The 25,601-nt window shown below is 45.7% G+C and overlaps 1 protein-coding gene across 25 annotated transcripts in view; it reads left to right on the top strand.

Moving 5' to 3' along the window:
- Positions 1-25,601, top strand: part of KALRN (kalirin RhoGEF kinase) — a 654,958-nt gene that overhangs the window by 423,918 nt on the left and 205,439 nt on the right. For all 25 annotated transcript variants that reach the window (XM_067034412.1, XM_067034411.1, XM_067034409.1 and 22 more), the window contains 7 exons: positions 323-412; positions 4,146-4,238; positions 8,813-8,924; positions 10,534-10,724; positions 11,160-11,261; positions 12,657-12,799; positions 15,854-15,956. In XM_067034412.1, coding sequence (XP_066890513.1) covers positions 323-412; positions 4,146-4,238; positions 8,813-8,924; positions 10,534-10,724; positions 11,160-11,261; positions 12,657-12,799; positions 15,854-15,956 — 834 coding nt within the window. The remainder of the gene's footprint in view (positions 1-322; positions 413-4,145; positions 4,239-8,812; positions 8,925-10,533; positions 10,725-11,159; positions 11,262-12,656; positions 12,800-15,853; positions 15,957-25,601) is intronic.

Below are 25,601 nucleotides of genomic sequence, written 5' to 3'. Positions count from 1 at the left end.
CCAAAAAGGGGGATAATCTCTCAATAAATTCTGTCCAGCTTCAGGGTACATGAGGATATGTGAATTGATTTTTTAAAAATTCTATCTAGCACTGACTAGTATTAAAATGAGCTCACTTTCAGTGAGCTTTCTCCCCCTGCTGATAGGAAAAAAGCATCCCAAAGTTTGTTAGGGGAGCACAGGCCCGATGAGCCCAGGACATTTGCCACAGATAATCCTGTATCATGCAATATCTGAGGGTTTAACTGTGCAGCCCTTGCTGGCAGTCAACAGAAGGGAGCAACTAATGGATGCTGACCTATTATTGTTTTTGTTTTTTTAGGCAGACAAATTTCAGATGTACGTCACCTACTGTAAAAACAAGCCTGATTCCAACCAGCTGATCCTGGAGCATGCAGGCACCTTCTTTGATGTAAGCTGTGAATTTCCATCCTTGAACCACTGATGAGCAAGTGGAAATTGCTTCTCTACTTTGAGATCATGGGTTTTTAGCTATCCTTTGTTCCTCATTTTTCTTTACTGGCCCCTCCAAACCTTTCTCTCATGGATAAAACATGGAGAAAAACAAAAGCAGTGTTTATCTTTTGTTTTACTCCATCCCATCTCAAGTGCTGTGGTTTCGGATAAGACACATTTGCCTCCGTGCCTCCACACCGAATCCAGCTAGCCATAAATCTCACAAGCAGAGGAGGTGTACTAGGATATTCCACTTCTACTGAATATATAGCTCCTCAAACGTAGGGGTTCCTCAAAATGTGCTCTCAGCCCAGCCACATCAGCATCACCTGAGAACTTGTTAGAAATATGTGTTTTGGACCCCACTCTAGATCTATTGAATCAGAATCCCCAAGGCTGGAGCCCAACAATCTGAGTTTTAAGGAGTCCTCCAAGTGACTCTGATACCTGATCAAGTTTGGGAGTCACTGACTACTCTAATGCAATTGTTTCAACCTTGACTGCCCATTGGAATTACCTGGGGAGCTTTGAAAAATAGTGATTCTGGTCCCAGCCCTGATTTGGATATGATCAGCCTGGCTTTGGCCTGGGCATTGAGAGTTTTAAACATTTCCAGGTGAGAGTAACGTGCAGCCAGGGTTGAGCACTTATGCTGTGATGGAAGCCAAGAGAAGACTCAGAGCCGATGTACCTTGTCTGGTCCTCTGGTTTTGGGTGAGGATGCAATCCTGTTGGTGAATGATGGTATATATACTGCTGGTCCCCAGAGAGTGACAGAATCAAACGGGTCACTGCAGGCTGCACGGGAAGAACAGGGGGAGGAAAAAAATGAGAAAAAAAAGTGAAGTTCAGTGAGAGATAGGTGGCAGCAGTGATGGCCATTCTGGATATCATTTTAGTATCTGTCAATCTAACTTTCTGCCTACCTCATTTCATCTATAAATCTTTGAATGTCTGCTGTATGCAAGATAGTGTGCCAGGCCCCATGGGAAGTCAGACATTCAAACATGCTTCCCATACTCAAGTTTACAAAATAAACTTTCTCTGAGCATCTTTCTAGCCTGACCCTGCTATAACAGAAATGATTCTACAAGTGTCTTGTTGCTCAGTGAAGAAATGACGCTTGAATGGGTAAAAGCCAGACAAGAAAAAACATACGTGGTTTTTAAAAACAGAGTATTACTATGGAAATGGTCCCAAAGTGGAATTTCTGAGGTTATATTTGTTTAAACAGAAAACCCAAGAAAAGTCTTTCTCTAACTTGGTATCAGAATTTATTGACTATCATCTGGGATGCCCTATAGCGCTATTATGTCTGCTTAATAATGTATTTCTCTTAAGACATTTCTGGTTATTTATCAACAGTAACCAGAAGGGTCTTTTTGAAGTGTTAAACGCACTGTGTCCTGTTTTCCACTTCACATTTTTCTGAACATACGCGTCCTGTGCTCTGAGCACACCTCAGACTCTTCTCCTTCCTTATCTTTGCTCACACACTGCTCTCCCTGCCTAGAGTGGATTGTGAGCCCGCTGCACACACAGGTGCGGGCGGGCACACAGGCCCACACAGACACTCTTAGAAGTCTTCCTACCCTTTAAGGGTCACGTGTTGCTTCCTGCATGAATCCTTGCCTCTCTCTATGTGTGCAGAATCCTCTGTGTCTCTCTACGGCGTTTGTAACAATCTGCCTTTTGGCAGGTTAACAGTGGACCTTTCTATTACACACACCTCCCCCCCACCTGTGAGTCCCTTGAGGTTGACTGATGGGTTGCCTGGCTCATTTTGTACATGTTACAAGGTCTGGTGCTAAACTGTGTTCTCCTCTAGTCCTACATTCCTCATATCCCTGTTTCTAGACGTTGACTTGCAGTCAGATATACTCCAAATTTCACACCCCACCCCCCATTTTCCAACGTCATGCCTGATGAGCCTCTACATTATTTGGGGAGGCCAGTGGAAGCCAGAAAACCAGCCCAGTAGCAGTTCCTGGAGCTTGGCCCAGAGGTGGGGAGGGAGAACAGTAAACTCTCCTGACTGTTCCCAAAGCATTCCAGAAAGCATCATCTTTGTAGCTTTCCCCCTTCCATCAGAAGGGTTTCCCTAAATTCTACACCTAGAAACCATCTACTTTAGGCCCTCCTTCTATAAGAGATAAACCCCAAATAAAGACTGTCTTATTATCCATTATTGTAAAGAGAGCACAGAAAATTCAAGTCCAAGAAAAACCCACACATTGACATGATCCGTAATTTTCTACTCCAAACCTGGGAACCGTGAGGCTGTGGTGTCTGGTGCCATGTCGATTACTAAGCTTGGTTGGGCTGACCCAGCCTCTGGAGGCCGCCCCTTCCTCACTGTCCACATGAAGCCTTCCCCGAACCGGCACCTTGTCAGAGAGGGAAGCCTGTCAGAGGTGCGTTATTGCCTGTCCTTTCCTGCCAAAGCCCCCAAGTAAACTCACGATGTTCATTTGTCCAAATAGGGTCAAGCTGTCAGCTGTTTGCCCATTTTCCTTGAATAAGTCCCGCTATAACTATACACCTCTAAGGAAGAGGCAAATGAGTGAGAAAATTGCTACTTTCTGGGATAGTTGGTGGAAAATGGATTTTTAAAATGATTATTCCCTCTTTTTCACCCTCCTTCATAGCCGCGTAGCAAGTCCTATCTTGTCGAGCTTTAAAATGTTTCTTGTAATCCTCCCAACACTTTGTTCTCACTAATCATCTCATAAAGCAACCCCATGCCCTTTAGCTATCACCCCTCCACCTTATCCTTCCTACTCCCCTAGCTCTAAGCAACCAATGATCTATTTCCTATCTCTATAGATTTTCCTCTTCTGGACATTTCATTAAAAATGGAATGATATTAATATGTGTTCTTTTGTGACTGACTTCTTTCACTTAGCGTAAAGTTAAGATTCATCTATGTTGTAGCATCTCAGTACTTCATTCTTTTTCATGGCCAAATAATATTCCATTGTATGACTATACTACATTTTGTTTTTTCATTCATCAGTTGATGGAGATTTGGGTTGTGTCCACCTTTTCATTGCTCTTAATAATACTGCTATGAACATTTTATACAAGTCTTTGTGTGGACATATGTTTTGATTTCTCTCAGGTATATACCTAGAAGTGGAATTGCTGGATCATATGGTAACTCCGTGTTTATACACTCGGACTTTTGCAGTAATCTCTGAACTGGTCTCTCTGTCTCTGTTTCCCAGCTTCCACCCTCTATGTTGCTATTAGGCTTATATTAATCTTTCTGAAACATTGCTTTCACCATATTTTGCTTCTATTTATGATCTACAATACTTTACCCCTGAGAAGCTCCCCATCACAGCCTATTCATTCTTCTAGCTCCACCCCATCAATGACATACATCCATCTTCTTATCTAAGTGTATTTTCACTTTTCTAGAATCAAGGTGTGATCCTCTGTACTGCTCAGGTATGGTCCTCATTATCGTCTAAAGATACAATGATTATTTCCTGTGTGTTTTAGTTTATACATTTTCCCTTTATAGAATGCCATTCCTCCTCCTTTTCCCATCAAAGAGCAGTTTCTCATAGTTGTGTACCCTTTTCCCTTTTCTCCTCTCTCCTTAACCCAGCCCACCTCCTCCCAGAAGACATACATGCACATGGCCCTCTGTGTCTAACGGTGCCCGTTTTTAATCCCTGTAGGAGATACAGCAGCGGCACGGTCTGGCCAACTCCATCTCTTCCTACCTAATTAAGCCCGTCCAGAGGATCACTAAGTACCAGCTGCTCCTGAAGGTATCTCCCTTCCCCTCTCTGCCACCCTGACCACACTGTGGACCAGGCCCAGGGAGTCCCAGCTTTGCCCAAGGATGGGAAAGCTTCCACCTGAAGACCTTTCCTCTGCCTGGAGCAGAACTTCAGAGATGAGCCCACGCTGGCACTGCTGGTTCTAGACTGCATGTTCTATCCCATGAAATTCCAGATGCTTACTGGGGTCGGGGAGAGGAGAGATGGGAGCAGGAATGGATTGGGACTATTTTCACATGCATCCACCACTGCACAGCTTTCAGTGACCGCCACCCCAGGCACTGGCTGGTACATAGCGTCTCTCCTGTCCTTCCCTTTTGGGCAGATTCCTCCTGGTGGCCCCTGCTTCCGATGGGATCCAGGGTCAAGGTGTTAGGGACAGTGCCAGTCTACGTGGGCGGTGGAGGCCCAGGGCAGCACCTACCATTGCCTTAATCTCCTTGTTTGTCAAGACTAGGAGGTTTCAGAGAGGAAATAGTTTTAAAGTACATATTAAAACACAGTGACACTGTGTATCTGTAGGATCCCATATGTTAGGGGTTCTTCTGGAGCCAACCAAGAGATTTGGGTGTTTTCCAAAATCTTTTTCTTTAAAAGTCAAATAATCAAATTATGTAAAATACTGAGTGATTTGGGCTGATTCTTCTCAGAGAAGGACACACTGACAGTCTGAAAACATGACATTTCCCCACAGAAACCCTGGGAAATCAATATCATAGGCAGTTATATAACCTGTATCTATATTAATTCTTAATGTGCAAGCGTGGAGTTTTCCCTAAGTTTGAATATTTTGCTTGTTGCTCCTCAAATGCAAAGGATAGAATAGGGAGAGGCATGTCATAAGTAGTATAGTTCCAGAGAAAATCTGATGAAGTTCAGCTCTATGAGATGCTTGCTGAACCTCACATGTTCTATCTGCTTCACTAAATCTGAAAACCAGTCTAGTTTCAAATCTAGATTCTAGTCACGTTGGAGTGTGGCCAGCTTTCCAGTCTGTGGGGTCTTCCTGCCTTAGCACTTGTAGCTCTGTGATAAGAGGAGTGGGGGCAGCAGTGAGTCATGCCCTGACCTCTCTTCTCCCCTCTGGATCAGGGGAGGGCCCTGCACCGTCCTTCTTCCCCTTCAGCCTCCTCCTTCAAACCATCTCCTTCTTCGACTCCAGGAAGAGACAATGGGCTTCACTTCCAGGCCCTCCAGTCTCCCAACCCTGCAGAAATGACTTAGAGAATCACCACAGGGCATCACGCCCTTGGCCTTTATTGAGACTGGTGTCAGAAATAACTATGTGAAGAACATCACGGCTGTTTGGGCAGAACCGCTGCTGGCATTTTGAAGATGCCATCCTGTCTGGTTTTTAAGTTTCTTATATAAAGACTCACCGAAATTCTCCTAAGATCTCGGAGTGGTGGTGAGAGGCTTCTCTTCTGAAAAAATTGGTGTGCTTCCTACCTTTAATCACAAGAGCTTGAGGTCCTTCTTTGCCTTTGACTGTCAGATAGTTAGCATCCACTTTTGTAGTTACTTACAGGAATTTCTCCTTAGCCAGATTTCTGTGTATAATTATCCTCTCCTTCTCTAGCCCACTTGATGCATGACCCTTCTAAATGATTTTTCTTCTGCCAGAAGATTTTTTTAAAATTTATTTTTGTGGTTTTCAAATTTAAGTATCCTAAAGCCTTTTCGGAAATTGGTGGGGTTGTGCATTGAAAAAACAAAACAAAACTGGCTTGCCCACCCATACTGCCAGGATCTTAAATCAATTAAGATGCAATTCAGAAAGAAATATAGTTTTTCACCTCTCCCTGTTAATCCCATAAGGTCGAAGTTCCTAGGATGAATCCTGTGACATGGACAAGGGAGAGAAGTAGAGGATGGATGGGCTGCCCTGTGTTTTGCTTTAGGCAGATGGAGGGGTGGGCTCTGGGCCTTCATTCTGTAACTGGATGTTTTAGGAAGAGAGGACCATGCAGGTAACTGAGAAGGAAGACAGTGAAATAGGGGGGAATTTGTTGTAGAGACACTGAAAAATTATTTGAGACAAAAAAGAGTTAAGATAAATTTGGCCTCTTTTAAATGTGCTGGTAGCAGAGTGCTTGCTGAGTAAAAAAAAAAAAAAATAGTTCTCTTTTACTATAAATAAATAATATGGGATTTATTTTCTTATTAAAGTTAGTTTTATTCTGAGTAAATTGATATTTAATTATCAGTATCCTCTGGGGTTCCTCCCTTTAGGTGTTGCATGGAAGTGAAAGAGTGTTCAATAGTCTGCATGTAAATCTGCTACAGCTGCCCTTTTGGAGTCTAAATTAAATGTGAGGCCTTCTCCTTATCGTAAACCATAGCAGGGATCTGAGGAGAACTCATTGGTTTTGCTAGTTGATCAGTGGGCTTGCCAAATTTTGGGGGGAGGTTAAACTAGTTGGTGTTTTCTGTTGCAAACTGCAGCATATTTCCTCTTTTTTGGCTGCGTTGGGTCTTTGTTGCTGCACGCAGGCTTTCTTTAGTTGTGGCGAGAGAGGGCTACTTTTCGTTGCAGTGCACAGGCTTGCCATTGGCGGTGGCTTCTCTTGTTATGGAGTACAGGCTCTAGGCACGCGGGCTTTAGTAGGTGTGGCACATGGGCTTAGTTGCTCCACGGCATGTGGGATCTTCCTGGACCAGGGCTCGAACCTGTGTCCCCTGCATTGGCAGGTGGATTCTTAACCACTGTGCCACCAGGGAAGTCCCTGAAGCATATTTCTTATTTCTCTCTTATGTTTCTGCCTAGAAGTTCCTTTGATGATGTATGAGAACAGGTTGGGAGGATTAAAATTAGGAAAGGATGGGGAGAATCAGAGAACTTCAGGTTGGCAGAAGTAAATACAGCTTTCTAAATGGTGATGCTATTATACTGACTGTCCCAAGGACAGAGCTGACAACTGATCATGTCTACCTCCCAAACATGTACTCTGGGCAGTTCATCTCTTCTTTGGACACTCAGAGCTCTCTTCTTCATATGGAAATGTATCCAAGGTGACACAAAGGCTTGGATTCTCATATCAGATGCTCATTAATCAGATAATCTTACCAAGTATAAAGCTTTACTAATAATTTCAAAGATACAGATAATCCCAAAACAGAGGTAAAACACAGAGAGAAGATTACCAATAGCTCCAAGTCCTATCTTACAGCATCAGGATGTGCTGTGGCCCTGATTAACATGCAAGGTTTCTAAATGATGTATGCTGCATTCTATCAGTTACCCTGAAGAGAGCCATTTTGGTCATGAAATGTAATCACTTTTTACGTAGACAGTTGTGAAGCTTATGTGATATTGCCCATGGATTCTACGTTTGTTTACCATGAGAAGTCCTAGACAGACCAGATATATCCTACTAACAGCACTCCATAAATAAGTACTCTTCTGCTAGCAAGTACTACTGGTTTGTCAAGAGGTCTGTCATTAATGTGTTTATAAGTTTTGATCTTGTCAACTTCTTTCTTTCCTGGAAATGCATCCCCACCCATCCACCCATTCCCTGCCTTCCCTTACACCATTCCCTCTCTCCTCCACAGAAGGAGAGAGTATGGATTGTAGATCTTTTAACTTTTTCCTTCCTAGTGTCAAAGTGAGCAAAATACGATAACCCTGTAGGAAAAATGAAAGCCAGCATTCCTCTGGTTTGGGTGAAGTCATTCCGAGTGGTCTTTATGGTTACTAAAATAGTTGGAAATTATCTTTTCTCCATCAACCAGATACTGTATATCTTTTATGGATATAGTAATGACCTAGTCTCCAATGAGGATGTAAAAGAGAGGACACGCTCCAGGAGGACAGGTGGAAGACAGGTTGGCATGGTGGATGGAGTACTTGGATTTGGATTCAAGAGACCTGGATTCAGGCTCCTGCATGGCCTCTAGTGAATTCTATAACCTGGGGAAAATCCCTGTCCCTATTAATCACAGTGTCCTCATCTGACAGTGCAAGGTCTAATCCAGAATCCCATCTATTGGCCCCAGGTTAGGAACTCCTGATCCATATGATCTAAAAATCTTTTATAACTCTGAAAAACTATGCCTATAATGTCCGTAACTCCAAGTTGCTCCCAGTATGGTGGAAGTCATTCAGGCAGTAGAGTTGTGTAAATAAAAGTGGTGCTGGCAGTAGGCATGCAGTGATGTATGAGTGCTGTGTGTCCTTTGCACACCATTTGTCTCCTCTTTATGATCACACAGTACTGCACCTCTGTTCATGTGTTTTGCCAGGGGTATTCCCTGACCTCCAGGAGGTCAGTCGAGTGACAGAGAATGCCTAGTTGCTGACTTCTATTGCCAGCCATTTGGGAGTTGGGTTGAATTGAGTTAGTTTGGATTAGACTGAGCTGAGGAAGCTCAGTCTGGGAAAAGCATGGTGGTTGAATTCTTTGGAGATAACCTTTCCACCCCACCCCACTTTCCTTATACCTCAGAGGGGACCATTTCAGAGAATGAAGCTGGTATACAATTGCCTTGAGGGGTTAGGTAGTGGGAGGGTGGGGAAGCTGGGGGAAGCAGTTCTCAATGTATCTGGACTTTTTTCGCAGGAACTTTTAACTTGCTGTGAAGAAGGGAAAGGGGAACTCAAGGACGGCCTGGAGGTGATGCTCAGTGTCCCAAAGAAAGCCAATGACGCCATGCACGTCAGCATGCTGGAAGGTAGCTGTCCTCTCAGCCTCCTCAGGGGAGCCGCGTCCTTTCCTAAGACCATGAAGCTTGTGTCATGGGGTGAAGTGGCATGAAGTCAGGCAAGGAGCCAAGCTAGAAGAGAGGAGAAACGGCAGATTGTTACATAGGTCCTGGGGAGGCGTGAGAGGAGATCCACAGGGGCTAGCTCAGCTAACACCTGCCTCCAGGCCCGTGCTGAGTCAAATATGTGGACAACTTGCTGCCTGAGAGGTAGAGTAGGACAGGCTGTCCTCCTTACTATAAATGTGCTAGAGCCCCTGACCCACAGCAGCCCTCTTCCTCTGCATAACATTTGCATTGCATTTGTCATCAGAATAAGTAGAAATGCTGCACATACACACACCCACCATCTTTAGCCTTGTGCCCTGCTCTTTTTTATATGCTAAAATATATATAACATAAAGTTTACTGTCCTAACCATTTTTAAGTGTGCAGTTCAGTTGCATTAAGTACATTCACGTTGGTATGCAGCTATCCTCATGCCCTTCCTAGCTGGTAAGAAAAGTCCAGCCAGCTAAACCTGATAGGACTTTGCTGAAGCACGTTTATCGGCTGGAATCATGCTCTTGGGACCCAGAAACCTGGTAGAGTAAGACTCCAGTAAGTGCTCCTAACACCGCAAAACAGAGCAGATATGGGCAGAGCAGCCTCACTGGGGTGGAAACTGTTAGATGTGTTAATATTCAGTATCCCAATCTGGGCTGACAAACAGGTGCGATAAGGAAGGTGAGTCTAATCCATTGTACATGGTAAACCTATGGGGTATTTTCTCTCTTCTGGGCTCCATCACCCCCCACCACTTGCCCCGCTCCAACGCCATCTAAAAGACTTGGTCTGGTTTCAGTACTTCCTGAGCCACCCTTATCACAGGAAGCCCCACTTCTTCATGCAAAGGAGGCCTGATTACCTGCTCTAGACTGAGCCCTGACCATCTGAACATATTCCTAGTGTCACACTTTCTCCACCTCTTCTTTTCTGTTTGCACCTGCTCCCCACGCCCACCCCTGCATGTCCACCTCTGTAAGTACCCTCACCTCCAGCCTGTCCCTGACCTGTATTCCAGATCCAGCTACTCAAGGGGTGCTCTGTGGACCAGCAGCAGCACCTGGGAGCTCGTCAGAGTGCAAATTCATGGACTTCATCCCATCCCTACTGAATCCCAGTCTCTTGGATGTTGAGGAATGGGCAGGAATCTGTGTTTTCATAAGCAATCTAGGTGATTCTTACCCACACTAAAGTTTCAGAACCCCTGTTAAAGTGGCACGAATATAAATTGTTGAAGGCTTGTGCACCACGCAGTATAGGAGCAATCCTAGGAAGAGTCCTAGGAATGGAGTGTAAGAAATGAGGCAACAACAAATGGAGTAGAGTCAAGGGCACTCAGGCAGGCAGTGTTTGTCCTCAGCCCCACTCCGAGCTCCAAGACCGGGACAGTGGGAGCTGTGGAGGGAGAAGGAGAGATGGGGTTTACTTTGCACGAGGTCCCCAGCTGACAGTGGGGCTGGGGGAGGCTGCACAGGAGCTTTGCAGGAGGTCCCAATGATACTGGTTCTGGAGAGGAGGCCTGGGTGTTTTTCAGGGTTCGACGAGAACCTGGACGTGCAGGGGGAGCTGATTCTGCAGGATGCCTTTCAAGTGTGGGACCCCAAGTCGCTGATCCGGAAGGGGCGTGAGCGACACCTGTTCCTCTTTGAGATCTCCTTGGTTTTCAGCAAGGAGATCAAAGACTCTTCAGGACACACAAAATATGTTTACAAGAACAAGCTACTGGTAGGTGGGGCAGGTGGGGTCAGACGAGACTCCCCATTTGCATTGTGCCCTTGGGTCGGAAGGGATCTTGAACACTCCGCTCATCTCTCCCTTGGCGCCACACCAAAACCATCCTGGACAAATGAAAATGCATCCTAGTTGGAAAGCGCCCCCTCAACTCCCACCTTTGCATCTTAGCGTTCACCGTTCTTCTTCCAGTTGGCTTTGGGTGCCTCCCTCTTCACCTTCCCTCCCTGCTACCTGCTCATCAGGCACGTGCCTGTAGGTCCTTGCATCCTGGGTAGAAGAGCAGAACATCCGATCTGTTTAAGTTTGATTGACAGAGCCCCTCCCTCGGTCCTCTCCTCTCTGTTGCCTTTCCCTTCCCAAACCCAGCCCTAAGTCTCCCCACTGCCCTCCCCTTCCCCGCCTCTCACAGGCATTTCCTGTCTACAGACCTCAGAGCTGGGTGTGACGGAGCACGTAGAGGGTGATCCCTGCAAATTCGCCTTGTGGTCTGGGCGCACCCCATCCTCAGACAATAAAACAGTGCTGAAAGTAAGTACTGCTCTCTGCTGGACACGAAACCAGGGTTGGGGATAGCTGAAGGGAATGCGGAGGGATGTGGGCAGGATCCACCTAAAAGCTGGGGCCTGGAGACTCCACCGGGCCACTGGGCTCCTCTCTCTCTCTCTCTCTCTCTCTCTCTCTCTCTCTCTCTCTCTCTCTCTCTCTCTCTCTCTCTCTCTCTCTCTCTCTCGGGAAGGGCAGCTTCACATGGGTGTTGAGATGCAAATTCTATCATGAAAGTAGCCTGAAATCTCCAGATAAGTGGTCTCCTAAATCCAGGCACCTGATGGAGCAAGGAGGGAAGAAGGCAGGGAATGGCCTCAACAGGGCCCACTTAAATACATTCTGTCCACATGGCTCCTTCAAGTGGCAAGGACAACAAATGACCCTTTGGTAAACGGCACCTTGATTTGCTCCACATTCACTCAACATTTTTTTTCCTGAACACCTTCCACATATAAGGTGTTCTGCTCAGTGCTGTGGAGGATAACTATCTATGGGATATGAACCCAGTCCTCCGGGAACTTATGTTCTAGGAGCTCTAGTGAATCATACTAACGTGGGAACTATGCTGATTGAGAGGAGTGTTGAGAAGGGGCCTTAAGGAGTCACCTCAGCTCCCCAGGGTGCACGTAGCCTGGGAACTGAGTCAGTGCCCGTGGTCCTGTTAGTGTAACCGAGGAGGGATCCTGCACATGGCGCACCCACCAGCCATGTGCTTACCAGGGAAGTGCCCATCCCCAAGGAAGAGATGGGCCAGCCCTGACCAAGCTTCACACTCGATTACTCTGAATTGCCAGCATAGCTGCTACCTGACATGAGGCAGAAGTACCTGAAAAAACTTCCATGAAGACAAATGGGGTATTCATGGAGTTGTAGCAATGCCTTCAATTAAGAGGTTTACCGGGCTAAAAACCCAGGACTGGCTTTCAGTCAGTACAAGCCTATGTAGCCATATAGGTGTTGATCCTCCTGACGTATATCCAGTTATACCAGTTGGTAAATGGCTGCTGCCTCCAAATGCCACCTTGCTGCCCCTCCTGTACTCCCCAGACCTCCTCAGAATCTAGTCACTGAAGTGGTAACCCTTGGCCCAGTAGGGGCAGGTATCACTGTTGGTCAGTGCCTCCCAGGTTATTAAATACTTTGAAAATCATCCCGTAGAAATCTACATTGAGTCTTGGGGTCATAGCCCTGTTCCAGTAGTTGGAGAAGCATGTCCCTGGGCTTGAAGAGTCACAAGTATAAAACGAGAGAAATAAACCCCTCCAACATTTGGTATCCTGGAAGATGATGGATTAAGCCTGCAAGAGGAGGGTTGAGAACTGTTTCAGTGGATTGAAGGGAAGGGGATTCTCACTCTCTCTCCCTGTGGCACTCCAGGCCTCCAACATAGAAACCAAGCAGGAATGGATCAAGAACATACGCGAGGTGATTCAAGAGAGGATCATTCACCTGAAAGGAGCTTTAAAGGAGCCAATTCAGCTCCCCAAAACACCAGCCAAACAGAGGAACAATAGTAAGAGGTAACCAGCGTCTCTGCCCCCAGCACAGCCTCACAGGCTTCCGGGAGTGGGGGTGGGGTGAACCCTTGCTTCCACGGGGGCGGTGCACTCTGCAGGCGGCACCCCTCTTTGTGACAACCCACTGAGTTCTGCCTAAGAGGAGTCACCTTCTCTTTAAGCATCTCACTCATTACTGTCAATTACATTCAGCAGGGCTTCCCTGGGCACCTGTCCTCTGATAAACACTGTGCTGGGTGCCCGGGGAAGATAAAAGAAAGTGTAAGATGAGTCCATTCCCTCAAGAACCACCTGACAGTCACGTCTCACATGTGGAATAGTTAGACAAGAAAAAGCAGGACCACCAGTAGGGACAGGAGATGCTGCAGGCATCAAGGAGAGGGGACTTCGGATGAGTGTTGGAGCGAAGTGTCTGGAGAAAGCTTTGGGAAGGAGGTGGCTTTGAGTCGGGGCTCTCTGGACTGGCTAGACAGCCAAAGGACTGTAATGTGGGCGTGGTATGGTGGGACTGTCACTTCAGCTCTTACTGCAAGCCCCAAGAGTCCTCATCTTCATTCATCTGAGATAAGCAATATGATGGGGCAGAAGAAGACTTATTTTTTATATCTTCATCTCTCTGGGCCCTTCTGAATCTGAGTTTTCCTAAGACCAGTGTATGACTGCTTAAGTATTTCTTTCTCAAGTCTCCGTGTTATAGTCACCTACAATGACTCTTTTGGAGGGCACTTCAAGAGAAAGCATATAAAAGCTTCATATCAGTTTTGGAAAAGAAATAACAAAACAAAAACAGAGTTCTGGAGGTGATGGATGTTGGTGATAACAGGCTGTCCTCACCTCTCCTATTCATGAATGGACTAAATTCGGGAGATTTTAGTTGACCCTTTGGTGCCAACCAGGCTATACAGGCTTGGGAGCCACCGAGGGAGGTGGTAGCCAAAAGAAGGGTGTGGCTAAGGTAGAGAGAGATTCCTCCAGGAGGCAGGAGCCCCAAGACCAGCATGGCCAGGATAAGGTCCCCTCTCGGTGCTGAAGGAACAATTATGACTGTGTTAGGGAGGGGTTATTTTGATTTTAGTTACCTTTGTCCAGAGTCCAGGTAAGGGGCAGACTTAGCTTAGCACTAGAGACAGACCCTGCTGTAGGAAGCCCCTACTTCAATAAAGAAGATAGAATGGAAACAGTTATAAGGAACTGAAGGTCCAGGACCATGGTGGGAAGGATATTCAGGTGAGCTTATCTCGGGTTACTCTGCAAAAAAGCCCCTTTTTCCTATAGTAGGAGAGTTTGAGCATCTCTAGAACATGGGATGGACATATCTTGGAAACGCCTCACACCTTTTCTTGGTCATTGTCCTGTGATGAGAGGGGAGAAACCTTGACAGTCTCTGCAGAGAACAGCCAGGCATAGTGTTATTTCATCAGCTTGGCTCCCTGCATATGGGGACAGAGTTTACAGAGGAGTGGATTGGCTTAGGTAATACAACCGACACTCCTGGATGGGCTCCCCACATCCCCCAGAACTGGCCTCCTCTGGTGTGGACCAGAAGGGCCTGCAATGGGCCAGAATAGTGGGAAGCAGAACGTACAGCCAGCTCTCAACTGTCTACAAATGGTGGGGAGCACTGGTCCAGATATCTGAAACAACAGATGATCTGAAACTCCTTTATTTTTGGTTTTGAAATATGTCACATAATTTCTTTTTACAGCAGATTTTCCTTCCTATGAATCTGTGGCTTATATTATTAAAATAAATTGGCGTTTCCCAAGCCCACAAATGGTGGTGAGAGAACAATTGACTTAGAAGTGTTCTGGGTGGGAGAAAACACTTTTTATGACTAGAAGACCCAGTGTATGTACATTGGCATCCCATGTATGCCCACGTGCACACGCGTGTCCACACACACTCACACTCCAGATTGTAATTATTTAGACTCTGAGCTTCGGTATATGGGATATGTTGCCCATGTGGTAACACTGTCAGGCACTGAGTTCCCATTTCCCCTAAGGCTATACTTCTCCATAAGCAGTATCAGGGGTGTGACTTTCACAAAGACCTCCATAGGAAGAGCTGTCACTTCCTGGCCTGGTTTATCCAACCCCTGGCCCACATCTCCAGTTTTTCCTGACACAAACCCTTCAGCCTTCACCAGTTCCCAGGCATCTCATCCCCGTTGGCCAGAGCTTTGGGTTCAGTGTAGGATTGGGACCCAGTTCTAAAGCTGGAGAGTTGAGGGAGCATGTGAATGGGACAGCAGTGTGGTCCAGGGGCCCAGGAAGGGGTCCAAACGTCAGGAGTGCACTTAGGAGACTATCTTATCAGACACTCAGGAGCACAACTGGCTCAAAAGCTGCTGCAGAATCTGTGACTGTCCTCTTATCTTTGAGAAGATGCCTTGGTCTTCTGTGTTAATAACAAATCATCATAAATAAGCATGAGATCACCAAGACCCACCAAAATGAAACCAATAAACTCCTCCAGACCCAGGAGTTGAGGGTCCGACCTTCCCAAGGGTAATCTCCCCTGGAGAAGATGTCCCACCCCATTTTCTTGAGCAAAAGAAACATAGGTCAAAAAAATATCTTCTCAGTTCTCTTCTCTTTATAAGCCAGCTATAAACCACCCCCACCCTGTTACAGCATATACAGAAAATCTGTTTGAATACCCTGAAGTCTGGGACTGTTGCAGATGACCCAGGCAGCTGGAGAGAAGCCTAGGTTCTAAGCAGGACATACTTCTTCCTACTGCCTTTTATAGACCCGTTCCTAGTGAAAATAAGTAAATAGCTGCCCACTCTGCACCGTGGGCCAGAGGTGTTATGGAGAGGAGTCATTTTGTGTTCAGTTATCAACATAGAGATTATGTATTTGCTAAGTGCAAGAAGTGACATCATTGAAAATTACATGGGGCTGCTGCTTTTCGTGGGATAATTTTAGACACATCCCTCCTAGAAAGTGCTAAGGCTCTGCTCTGCCAGCCCAGCTGGAAACCCTTGTGTGCTCTAAGCCCACAGTCGCTCCCCCCACCCCCACCCCTGTTGCTTTTCTCTTCTTCCTGCAGGGATGGAGTGGAGGATGTTGACAGCCAGGGGGATGGGAGCAGCCAGCCAGACACCATCTCCATTGCCTCTAGGACCTCTCAGAACACAGTGGACAGTGACAAGGTAGGACAGTGCCCCAACCTTCCTTCCCCCAAGACTTCTTGTTGGCTTACCCACCCCTGGAGAGTTAACCCCTAGAGGAATTTCTCCCATGGTGGAGCCTGACCTCAGGAGCCAGTGGTCTCTTTGTGGCGGCCAAAGGGGAAGGAGCAGGGCTGGAGGAGGTATGTCACAGCATGGAGATCTTGTCTGAGGGGACAGAAGATTGAGGTGGCCAGCCAGACCTCTCACATCATGAGAGTTTAGCAGAACTGGCGAGGGTGGAGAGTGAGTCTGGGTTTCCTCTCCTGAGATGCCTCATCGGCGCTGCCTGTGCTGCTCTGCCTTCTGGGAGGCTGGAACTCAGGGAGCTGAGGCTGGGATAGTTTCCAGACACCTAAATTTAGACCAAGATCAGTGATTTGAGAAATGGCCACAGAGATGCTGGTTGGAAGGGGCCTCCTATCCGAAGGGGCTCTGGTGGAAATGACGCCCTCCTCTGGCCAGAGTATTTGGGCTCAGTTCCTGAGAGGCAGAGGACCAGGAAGTGGTATTTGAAGCGGCATGGAGGGATGTAGTTGTCTCAGGAGAAAACCTGGTCACTTGCTTGCTTACATTTTGGAGCGAGTAAGCAAAAGTTAGGAGCTCTGATGGGGAGCCAAAGAAAGGAGAATGTAGCAAAGACTCAGTGCATTTGCTCAAGCTAGCGGAGGAATTCAGCGGTCTGAATGTACAGCAGGGACGGGGAAGGTTCTGTCTCTGACCCTGCTCTCATTTGCTTACCTCAGGGTCGGAAGAGTTTGAGATGATCATTTTCTGAATACTAGGGATTTTATTAATAAAGGTATGGGTTTACAAGGACCATTTGGCCCTAGTTTCTAGACCTAGTATTTTGGCCTTAGTCCTTCAGCCTCAGGCAACAGGCTGTGTCCTCGCTTCATTTTAGTTTGCTAAGTTAGGGGCATTTTTAAAAGATAATCTGCATTCATTAGGATTTTTCCTAATTTTTTTCTTACTGGGAAAAAAAAAAAAAAGACTATGCCCCCCAAACCTCCTAAGATCATGGTGCTAAATCATGCTCTAGACTAGTGTGCAAGGACATGCAAGGTAATTAATTCTATTTGACGTCCTGCCTTCAAGTTTCTAAGCCACTTTTGACTATCAGAGTGGATGGAAAATTGTTTTTTTTCTACTTGTAAAACATACAAAGAAAACTATTTCTGTACTTTCCTTTCTCCTCTGATCTGTTGTTTAGAACTATAACCTAGAGTATCCTATGAATGAAAGTGTTTATTTTTAAACAGTCAGTGGGTGGTAAGTGAAGTGCATGTGTCCCATGTTCAGACATAGTAGCCTATTAATTCCATGGTCTGGGGGATGCCTCCCTTCCAGCTGCTGCTTTGTCTTCTCCGCGGCCCTTAAACAGTCACCTCTGCCAGAGACAACTGTCTTAGGAAGCCCTCGGCTCCAGCCTTTCCTTGTCCTCTGGCAAGGTGGGTGTGGTTAGAATAGAACGCCTCTGGCATCAGGCATTTCTTTGTTAATGAGGAACCCTGGTACTTACACATTATCCACAAGTAAGGAAACTGACACCCAGAAAGACTGAGTGACTCGTCTAAGAAAATCCTAGTAGCGAGTGGAAAAGCAAGAACCAGAACCCAGGTCTCCCTGATTCACTGTCATGTTTTTCCCTCACTCTTAAAGTCAAAGCTTTGAGCTCCCAATGCTAGGATGAATTCAGCTGGCCAGACCTTCTGCACATTCCACAGAAACATCAGTCACATATTCGTGAAAAAGCACCCACCACATGCCGAGCTCTGTGCTGGATACTGTAGAGACATGTGGATGCTTTGTTGAGTGTGAATCCTTATATGTGTAATTTTCGTTTCATGTATGTCTCTATAGCCGGGCTCTTAAGCCCTGATGCGGGCCGGGGTTGTGTCTGTCTGTTTCATGGCTGTACCCTCAGCCCATAACACACATGGATGCTCAGGAAGTACTTGGGGAATGAATGAACGGAGGGAACGTAGAGAACTCCGGAATGAAGAGGAAGCTAAAACAGGTGGTCTGAAAGCACCCAAACATACAAATATTGTATTTTTAAATATGCTAAGGAAGCTTAGAAGTTTCCTTACTTGCAAGCAGAAAGCCGCAGGTAATGTTCCCGGCCTGTTGGGAACATTAACCCTTACTTACCTTCTCAGGCCTTGGGAAACATGGGCAGCAGGTTGGGAGATGAAGAAAGATTCTGTGTTCTGACACAAAACCTGGAAAATTGCTTAGATATAGTCAGATAAAGGGAGGGCCCGTCTGTGACCCTGCACTGCAGTTAGAATGTTCTTACTCTTCTGACACTGAGCAGTGAGATCAGGACAGCCAGGTGTTCCCTTGACCTGCCCTGTCCTTCATCAGAGAAACCATTTATTGGTATCTTTGAATTCATAGATGTTATCAACAAAGTTAAATTTCCCCCTATCTATACCCGAAGACCAGGAAACTGGTCTCCATTGGTTTCCAAGCGGTCAGCTGAACAGACTCTGAAGAAGAGAAAGAGCAAGTGTGTTGATTCAGGTAGGCTGAGCCACATTCAACAGAAGGGCAAACAGGGTGGCTGTGGGGAGAGGATGGGGCAGAGTCACCTCACAGGGATCAGGGTCATTTTATTGGTGAGTTTCTAGGAAAGGCCCCAGTCTTCCTCTTCTAATCCAGAGGAGTGAGAGTTGTAGCACTCTGGGCTGGGTAGATGGTAAATGTAACCATTAAAGGGCCATGACAGACGACCTTAAGGAGCTGTGGGCCCCAAGGCCCCTCTGCAATCCCCTTGTGTGTCCTCTGTGCGCTGGGGTGGGGTGGAAGGAGCTTGGACACACCTGGATTCAAATTCCAGCTCTGGCACTCACCCTCTGTGTCACATTGCCTGAGTTACTGCACCTTAATTCCCTGACCTGTAAAACAAATACCCATCTCACTGAGTCCTTGGGAAGGTTAAGTAAAATATATTTAGTTGGCATCTATTAGACATTCAGTAAAGGTTAACTTTCCATCCTTATTAGAGGGGAAACGGAAATTTGGATACTGTGAATAAGAGTGCACAATTATTAAGCTGACTGAGGATCTTTGGAAGTTCTTGAGTAGAGAGTTCTGCCCTCTGGGTCCTTGGTTCATTAACTGCCAGTAGGTTTTTTTCTATATTAGACCTAAAGGGATGGAGCATCAGTTTACTTGTCTGTAATAGAGCAACTTTACTCCTCTTCCCATTTGCTAACCCTTAGAATCTAAGACGTAGCTATTTGTAGTTAGCATTGGCTCGTGGCTTGTTTTATTATCCAATGGGTTATGGTCCATTACTGCCAGGTATTTCATTTTAATCCTCAGATTGTATCACCTTTGGCCAGTGGTAACCCGTAAGTCTTTAGATATTTGAAGACAATTGTCTTTTCTCTTAATCTTCTTTGTTTAGAAGTCCTCAGATTCTCCAACTATTCCTTGTATTAATGTGTTTTCCGACCCTTCCATATCCTGTTTGCCTTCCTCTGGTTTACTCTAGTGTGTAATGATCTGTATAAAATGGGGCGTCCAGAATGGTATATAGTACATTAGGTGTGATCTAACCGATGCAAATTCATCTCCTTGTTCTAGAGCTACTATGCCTGCCCTCCTCCTTAAGAAGGTTCACCGTGTCTAGTAGGGTGTACAGTGCTGGCTCATAAAATCTCCTTGCCTGTTTTCATGGACTGCCCTTAATTCAGCAGGTGACTTAGTAACCTGAGTGTCAGACTACTTAATAGCTATTAGATTTTCTCTTGTTTAGTTCCATCCATAATCCAGTATGTTTTGAATATAAATTATTCTGTCCAGTATGTCAGCTGCATTTCGCAGCATTATCAGCTAAACATATGTTTTGTGGCTTCATCCAAATTCTGGCTAAAAAGGCAAAGTTGAGAACAGAAGACCAATGCCCGGCCCCTCCTCATTTCCCACCCAGGTTTTGACACTTGGAACCCTCCTTGTCTGACTCTTCTTTCTAGGAAAGGGAACTCCCCTACTTTTCTCTATAACAGAGAAGCTAGGATTGCTTATGGTAAATCCTCCCTTGATGAGGAACCAGTCTACTATTATTAATTCTGCCTTTAATGCTGACAAAGCCAACACGGGTGCCTCAGTAAATGGCATGAATAAGCTTTCCCCAAAGTTGCTTTTGTTCATCTCTCAAAAGGGTCTGCATGGGCTTCCCTGGTGGCGCAGTGGTTGAGAGTCCGCCTGCCGATGCAGGAGACACGGGTTCGTGCCCCGGTCCGGGAAGATCCCACATGCCGCGGAGCAACTAAGCCCGTGAGCCATGGCCGCTAGGCCTGCGCGTCCGGAGCCTGTGCTCCGCAACGGGAGAGGCCACAACAGTGAGAGGCCTGCGTACCGCAAAAAAAAAAAAAAAAAAAAAAAAAAAAGGGTCTGCATGATTAGGTTCTACCTTGCCCCTGTCCCATGTAAAAGTGTCATTTCCCTGAAGGCAAATGGATGTGCTTACTTTGTTCTATAGAGATCTGGGTCTGAGCCCCTTCCTATTCTGTCCAGAATATGTTCATACTACTCTGGGCATTCCACCGTAAAGACTCTTTTGCTTATACATGTATTAAGTGATGGAGCTTTGCAACCACACTTCAGAGACATCCAGAATTATACAATTCTAGTCAAGCAAGGCTGAGTTATGAGGTGGCAGTGAAGAAGTGTCTTGTAGTTGAACATGATGGATATCTGCTGAATAATTACCAGCTAATGGTACAGAAGCAACCATTTGGACAGTGGCAGTCCCTGTGCATGTATATAATATTTGCCATTTAGACTAGGCATGCTGGAGAAGTTCAATAAATGCTTATTGAATTGAACATTACAAACACCTCCTAGTAGGGATGCTTTTCATCCAAAATACACTATGAATTTCTACACACGTCCAGACTGGCTGGAGACAGGGAAATTGAGTTGTGAGCGCTAGTCCCTGCAAAAATTATAAGGGAAAGAACACTGCTGGAACATCCCAGGACTGATTGTGATTTTAAGGAGGGATTTCAAAAGCAAGCAAATGTGACCTAAGGTACATGGTGGGCTGATAAGGACAATGTGCTGAAGGGGGACGGGAAATGCCTGGAGAAGCCTGGAGATTCCAGGATTTAACTCAGAAGTTTTTAAACTCTCGGCTGTCAAATCAATATAATGGGTCAATTTTGTTTTACCATGTGGGAAGAAACACTCTAAAGTCAAAGGATTCCTACAAGGTCACTCACTGCAGTAACGTGATGCCTCTAACAAGCGGCAGGGCAGCCTGGCTGCAGAAGCTTTCTGGGAATAGACTTCTAAAGAGCTTCACCTGGTTTATCAGAACCTGGCAATCCTGACACCTGCACTCTGGGAGCACAAAGCAGGCCACTAGGTGCAAGCGCTGTAGTCCAAGAGGGTCCAGCCCCTGAGTTGGCCTATGCCCTCTCTCTTCATACACGCTCTATGTTGAGGGCCCACTTACTCCACAGCAGGTGTTGCTCTCCATGCTGAGAGTACAGCAATGAATGAAACAAGGCCCTGCCATCCTTTGGCTTATTGTCTTATAAGGAGGAAAGGTAAATAACCAGAGAGAGAAGGGATGGCATCCCTAGTCTTCTGCAAATAGCATCAGAGATAAAAGGCTTCTAGGTTTTTCTTGTAAGAAAAAGTGGGCTAATGCTGCAATTGGAAGAACTCAAATTAAATGTAAGAAATTCGTTTCCTTGTAAAGATTAGTGTTGATCGGGGGACAGATGACAGAGGAGAAAAAATAGAATCTCTTCATTTAAATGGGCTCATAAATAGAAAAACCCTCCAGAGAATAAGGATGGTTATAGAGCTTCTTGGGAGAAAGGAGAGCAAACTGGGTCCCATTCCCTAGAAGCAGACTCTGAGACCGTGATTCCTATGCATGTAGTTTATTAACGGTGTGCTTTCAGGAAAAGGGGCAAGAAACAGGGGCCAGTACAGAAGGAGCTAAAGCAAATGTGCATGTGGTTTCAGCTGGAGTCTAGCTCAGTCTGATCCCTCCTGGACCTGGAGCGTGAATTGCACCCAGAGTTTGCCCCACCTTCGGGCAAGGGGCCTGGCCTTTTGTGATAGCTGTGAGCTGTTAGCAGCCAATATGCACAAGAGCTGGGGCATGGGAACCGCAGCAGGAAAGAGGATCTGAGCGGGCTGCAAAGGTGTCTACTGCACAGAGGAAGGGGATGGGTTTGGGGACCAGGCATGGATTCAGTCCTTGGTTGTTCACCAGCTGCAGGACCTTGGGTGGGTCATTTAATCATTTCATGCCTCAGTCTCCAAGTCTGTACAGTGAAGGCAATGGTTTCAGCTTCCTGGGATTTTGAAGGACTAGCCAAGATCCTGAGTGAAAGAGGGTGTGAAGCAGAGGAGACATGCGGTGGGTAGGTCGCCGTCCGGGTGACTATAGGTGACTGGCATGAGAGAAAATAGACAGCATGCTCCCTGGAGTTTTAAGGGCCTACAGATCACTGGCTTTCACCACTAAGGAGAAAAGCCAAGCATCTGGAAATGTGGAGACTCAACAGTGTTAGGACTAATAAAAATCCTATCAGTTCACACGATGTAATTTTTTTCACTTAACAAATTCTTAACCATCAAGATGATGCAACACACCAGCAGGATATAACTTGTTATAAAGAGAAAAATGCATTATGAGCCATATCCCTAGATTTTTTATGTGTGTATAATATACACAATTTCATGATATATTTAGGTGAATGACCTCTATTTTGTTGCTACTATTTTAGTTATATTAGATTAAATAAAATTATAAAAGAAGACATGCTTTTTTAACTCCCATATCTGTGTTAATATAGAAGGTATAAATAACCCAAAACAATAGCTAATAGACATATTATAAAATATATTACAACATATGATTTGGTATTTGAGAGAACACAGAGGGACCACTGGTACGACTTCTAGTCGGAGAAAAACCAGAGTTTTTGTTTTGTTTGTTTGTTTGGTTGGTTGGTTGGTTTTGTTTTGAATTTACCTTTAGATATTTAGATTTGTAATACAAATCTACTAAAAATGTATCCAAAAGAATTTAATGGGCAACTCAGCACATACGTAAGGCAGTACTTGACCTTAAAAATAAATGTATGAGATAATAAAAAAATAAAGTTATTTGATCATCATTAAAAAAAAAAAATCAAGATGGGCCCCCCTAGGTTGAATCTCCAGAATGAGATAGTGACAGCGTGTGACATTTAGCCGTGGAGCCTGAGCAGGTGACCCATCTGCTGGAGATCCAGCCTATTAAATGCACTGTGTTAAAAGCTAGAAAAAGAAAACGTGGTGCGTCTCCAGGCGAGTGTCCTCAGCACTTCTGTTACTCTCATCTAGGAACAAAGCACTTTCTAATCCTTAAATAAATACCTTTGAAGAGTATATAATTGTACTCCTCGTTCCCGGGGTTTGGAGTGGATATATCTGAAACCTAAACTTGGACTTCACAAACTGTAATCTTGAGTTTCAGTCATACCCCATGCCTAACAGTACAGTGGGTTGGAGTCGCTGTATGAATCCCAGGTAGAGGCATTCTGATTTTCTCAAGAATTTGGTAGTCACTCCAAAGTAGAAAAAATGCCATCTCCACTTTAAAGTTTTAAACCCAAATTACGATTTTTTTTTCTGAATAATCCAAGTTCAGGACTAGGTTTGAAAATGGCTTTTTTTCCTAGTGTGGTCCCTTTGTTACTTTGATCCATGGTGGGTGGGAGAGGTGGCAGCAGGGAGCAACAAAAAGCAGAGGATTCCCCGGTCCTCCTCTCTGTGGCTGCTCTGTCACCTCCCAGAAGCCCAAATCCATCCTCTCCTGAGCAACATTCAACACAGGACAAATGTGCTGGCTTTTCACAACGAGTCTTTAAAGTGCAAGGAGTTGAGGTCACCTGTTTTCCTCTAAATGAAAAGTTGCTCAAATAAATGACTGGCTTCCAGTATCACACACAGCCCAACAGTGTGAAAGACACAACTGAGGTTCACGGGGCAAAATCTCTCATGACAGCATTATTTTACTTAATATTTGACTTACACTCCAGAGCTTGAAAACCTCCCTGGAGAGGCCCACCTTTAACGTTACCAATCAACTGAAAAAGCAAATAAGCTTCATAATACACAGCAGCCGATGGACAGTTTGCTGCACACAGGCAGATCACAGAAAACCTCAGAGCACCGCGCCGCACAAATCTCTTGGTTTCTAGTGGTGGCATTGTGCAAGTATATATTCCAGAAATAAGGAAATTGCAAAAGGTGATTTGCCAGTAGAGTAGATCTCTGTGTGATAGCTGCAGGGGTAGCCAGAGGCCAGATTTGACTTGGGGTAAGTTTGGAATTTGGAAGCATGGAAGCTCAGGGAAGAATGGAACCTGAGAGATCCTCTAGCCCTCTGTCTCCATCCTGTTTAAAGGGAACAAAGTGACTTGCTCAGAGTCACAAAGCCAGTTCAAGGCAGACCTCAGACTCAAACCCAAGTCACTCTCCTGCCTGTTCAATGGGATTAGAAACATAGTACTTTTGTAGTAACCCTGATAGTTCAGCTTCCAGAACTTTGTGGCAAAAAGCGAACACAATTGTTACTGGCTTCTTCTCTAGCTGCCTCTACACCATCCCGCCCCAGCCCCAGCAAATCCACAGCAAAGTAAATTACAAAGAGGTTCTGTAGGCCAGTCCAGCATCTCTGGGGCTGGCATATGGCAAATGGGAAAGATACTTTCCAAGTATTAATGCCTGTCACAGAGTCTTTGATAGCAAGTACTTGTGACACATATAGTGGCCTTGGTGGAAGTATGATTCTGCCCCAGAAGAGTCTTCAGACCTCTCAAGGCAAATTCCCGGTCAGGCTCTGAGAGCTGGCAGGAGGCACTGCGGCAAGGCAGCCTAGCACAAATCTGAATTCTGTTTCTAAAAATTTTGGTGGAAGGAGAAAGCAAATCTGAGATCAAGCCAAGATGTGAAAGTGGATTAGCTGGCGACAGTCCAAGGCAAACAAAACCCAAGTGAGTACACGGCCGGCGGGACACGCTGGGGAGGAGGGGCCCAAAATGGGGAGAAGGCACGTCCGGGGAGGGGGGCCAGGGCCAGCTTGGAGGCCGCGGGCAGAGAGAGAAGTGGCAGCTCTCAGGGCAAGGGTTTTACTGGAGTATTCCGCACAGACTTCTTGGCCTATCACTTACCCCACTTACCCTTTTTTCCTGCTGTGTGAGTTAAAAAGGTCTTTTAGTAAAGAACAAGATGACTGAATCTACCTTCTTAAAGCTACTGGTAAGAGGGAAACAGGCTGTGGGAAATACCGTTCTTAAAAGGTTGTGCTCCTGGATGACTAAGAGTGACACCAGGAGTTTTGAAATCTGGAGGCAGGCTCTCCTTGTGGGTGTGAAAATTAACTCTTCTAGAAATTTCAAGCAGAAGTGTTGCTAGAAATGAACGTCTAGAGCCAAAGCGACATGAGCGTGGATGGGGCGGGTGAAGGTGGCTTTGCAGTGGCGGCTCTGCTTTAGCTGAGCTGCCTTCCCCCATGCGTGCTGTGCTGTCAAACATGACATGTTTTCTGTGGCCATAACATAGGAGTCTTGAGAAAAGCCTGTTTGATAGACAAGTGGATAA

Source organism: Kogia breviceps, chromosome 5 (assembly GCF_026419965.1).
Source record: "Kogia breviceps isolate mKogBre1 chromosome 5, mKogBre1 haplotype 1, whole genome shotgun sequence".
NCBI classification, from domain to species: domain Eukaryota; kingdom Metazoa; phylum Chordata; class Mammalia; order Artiodactyla; family Physeteridae; genus Kogia; species Kogia breviceps.
This window is presented reverse-complemented; position numbering and strand designations above follow the sequence as displayed.